Consider the following 3,754-nt stretch of genomic DNA (forward strand, 5'->3'; position numbering starts at 1 on the left):
ATGTTTCAGTACTAGAATGAACATTGTTGATAATGAGTTTGGGGACATACAAGTTATATCATATACATAAAAAATGACATTTATAACATACTTTCCATTTTTAATTCCAAGCAACCCAAATCCATCAGAATAATGATAGGTATTAACTACATCATCAATCTTTTCATCCCTTTTCATTTCCAACAAGAATGATTTCTTGTCAATTACCAAATTAGACAACATAGTTTAAATTTAGGCAACCTACTTTTTAAAAGTTGATGAAACTACACAAACATTCTTCCATTCATTTACAATTGAGTGTCATTTGACACAATTCCATCGTCATATTCGAAAAATATCATCAACAAATCACGTAACCAAAAGTTTGACTAAAACATCACGAAGTCAACACTTTGATTCTTGAAGATTTAACTACTTGAAATAGAAAGCGTTCTTGTTCACAAACAATATGAACCGCTTATTCATTTCCCATTAACAATTCCAACATGCATCATGAATTATTCATCACCCCCTAATCACCACGAATCCTAACTTCAATTCATTATCAAAGAGAGTAACTTTGAGGACAAAACCTTTGATTTGAAGTGCAAATCCACCAAGAAAATGTTAGGTTTTATCACAAATCACTAAAAATAGGTCATTTCCTTTCCTTAGAAGCTCCTTTACTAATTTGAGTGTATAACGCATAAAATCCAATCAAAAACTCACTAAAACAAGCTTTTGGATTATATGTTTTCATGGTTAGAATATGGATCAAAACTAAAATGACCAATAACAACGGCTCTTAAAACAAGCATCCACTTTACTAATCAACCAGAAACCATTTTAGAGAATAAAAGAAGTAGAAAACATACATTGCCATTGTATTTGTGCCTACATCATTGCTCTCTTTTGCCACACTTTAGCTTTTTCTGCATCCATGATCGACTCCACCATTTTAACACAATTCTCTAACTTCCCTTCAGCATTCACAACCACATAATCAAAATTCTTCATCTGCTTCAACTCTTCTTTAGCTGTAGCAACCCTCACCAGCAATGCTTCCTTACTCTCTGTCTTCCTGTCAATCAACCTCATCACCAACTCACTCTCACTTTCAGCCACAAGAAACAAGAACACAGCAGAATCCCCAAGAATCTTTCTTAAAGTAGCAGCACCCTGTATGTCTACTCTCAATATAATGTCATGCCCTTTTGCCATGTAATCCCTAATCTGCTGTTTTGGTATCCCTTTGTAATCCCCATACACTAATGCATACTCTAAAAGCTCATCGTTTTCTACCATTGTTAAGAACTCTTCTTTACTAACAAAAAAGTAATCTTTTCCATTAACTTCACCTTCTCTCATAGGCCTGCTCGTTGCTGTAACAACAAAGTGGATGTTTTCTCGAACTTCTCTCAGTCTTTTTATCAAACAGTCTTTCCCCACACCACTAGGCCCACTGATTACTACGATCAGAGGTCTTGGCTTTGGAGCTAATGGCTCTAAACTGAACGATGAACCTACAGATGTTTCCAGAGCGCGGTACAACTCCATTCGGTCGGCGGTTTCCACTGCCGGAATTGGGACGGCTGCGGGTCTCCGGGATTCACCCATACTACAAATTGACTTGGGGTTTTGGGAATTTAGTGTTCGTGGAGTGAATTTGTTGAAGACGACGAGATGGTTGGCGGGTTTTTTCGTAAGAGAAACTGGGCTGAGATTGAAATGGGGGATAGAGGCACAAAACCTTCGGATTAGCATCGAATTGGAGTGGGGTTCGATACTGTTATATGTAAGTTGGGTTTTGAATTTAGGGTTCTGAAAAAGGGTTTATTGAATCTTGTAATAAGATGATGGATTGTTTTCTCTGAAATTGCGGGCGGAGTCGACGTGAGCTGCCAAGAAACTGTATAATAATAGAGGTCGAGGGGTAACGAATTTTATTTTACTTCATCAAAATTATTGATTATACAATAAACCCTATGGTTTACAAAAACGTACACTTTCGGTCTACTTTTTTACTTTTTTCTATGCTCGCCTCCGCTAGTCCAAAATGTAATTTTCTTTTTTGTGGGTTTAATATTCAAAATTTTGAATGACTTTAAATGAGTATTTTATCCTTATTATTATTATTATTATTATTATTATTATTATTTTATGTTTCGATAGTTAACATAAAATACAAAAACCATAGTGTAACCTACGTCCATAGGGTAGTTTGTGTTAGGGCCGTAAACGAACTGAACGTTCGGCGAACCGTTCATGAACTGTTCGGCGGGAAGTTTGTTTATGTTTGTTTATTTAATAAATGAACGAACATGAACACAAATTCTCATTCGTTTAGTTAAACGAACGAACATGAACAATGGTCTCGTTTGTTCATTTACGTTCGTGAACATTATGTTCGTTCGTTTATGTTCGTTTATGTTTGTTCGTTTAAGTTTTTTTATGTTCATATATTTTCAATTGTTTTTTTTATTACATTACTATATTATAGTTCGTTTATGTTCATATATGTTCAATTGTGTTTGTTTATCTTTGTTCGTTTATGTTCGTTCGTTTATGTTCGTTTAGCATGTTCACGAACATAAACGAACGAACATGAACAAGACAATTTGTTAAACGAACGAACATGAACAAGAAAATTTTGTTCGTTTATCCGTTCGTGTTCGTTCGATTGTTCGGCTAACTTAAACGAACGAATATGAACAAGCTTTTGTTCGTGTTCGTTCAGTTCGTTTACAACCCTAGTTTGTGTGGTTGGTCCCTATAAAGAATTTTTAATTCAAATTGTACTTAATTTTTGTGTTTGTTTCAATTTTGGTCCATGACCAATATACCCTTATGGATTCTTTTAACTATTTTTTTTATTATTAACATATTTATTAAAATAATGTTTTTAATAAATATGGGTCCCACTCATCCTTTTATTTCTTCCTCATTGCCCACAGTAACTCTATCGTCCTCACCCTCTTTCTTTAACCATTGTTCATCCCCTCATATGTAAATCCTACATTTTCGCCGCCTAATAGATCTTTGACACCACTTTCACCCATCGTTCTTTCCACCACTGTATTCCTCCCATCCCATTATTCCCATCGGCACATTGTAAATCAAACCTAGATATAAACAACGAAAATCAAAGCATTCAATGGAACCTGCAAACTCAAAATCAAAGATAGAGGGAGAATCGCCGCTCCATCTCTCCATTTAGCCTCCTTTTTTTGGCAGACCCCAACCTCGATTTAGACTGTTGAAAATTGATTTTGACAGTGTGGGTTTTGTCAAGTGAGTAAATCTACTAGTCGAAGTTATCCTTACTACTAGCCAAGTGAGTAACTCTACTCTAACATCTGATAATGTTGATGTGTTTTGTTGCACAGGTGGATTAGATATATTGTGATATTATTATATTGTGCATTTTTTAGGTGATGTTATATTGTAGTTTGATGAAATAATTCTAAGTGATAGTTGATGATGAATATGGTGTATTCACTTTGGACAGGGTATATCCAAAGATCTGTATTATGGTAGTGGTGAATCATTGGTTAGCCTTAATGGTGTTACAAGGAAATAACCATTTATGATGAAATAATATTAGTAAGGTGGTGTTTGTTTTTTTTTTTTTTTAAAATCTTCTAACCTCTTAGTGTTGTGCGGCACAGCACACGCGCAACAATTTTAAGTTTGCAACAGTTTGTTTTTTAAAAGGCTTCGGGCTCAAAAACCTCTTCCCGTCCTCTGTCCCACACAGCATTAGGCTTGGCTCTTC

The 3,754-nt window shown here is 35.1% G+C and overlaps 1 protein-coding gene across 1 annotated transcript; it reads right to left on the reverse strand.

Annotated features, from left to right (window-relative positions):
• Window positions 1-699: 699 nt before the first annotated feature.
• On the reverse strand, window positions 700-1,896 carry LOC145134503 (P-loop containing nucleoside triphosphate hydrolases superfamily protein). The gene has a single exon (XM_079069342.1). It carries the CDS (start codon window positions 1,741-1,743, stop codon window positions 874-876), a length of 870 nt encoding a protein of 289 aa, XP_078925468.1. The 5' UTR covers window positions 1,744-1,896; the 3' UTR covers window positions 700-873.
• Between the last annotated feature and the right edge of the window lie 1,858 nt (window positions 1,897-3,754).

Source organism: Lactuca virosa, chromosome 8, assembly GCF_052849685.1.
Source record: "Lactuca virosa cultivar CGN04683 chromosome 8, Lactuca_virosa_CGN04683_v6, whole genome shotgun sequence".
In the NCBI taxonomy this organism is placed as follows: Eukaryota; Viridiplantae; Streptophyta; class Magnoliopsida; order Asterales; family Asteraceae; genus Lactuca; species Lactuca virosa.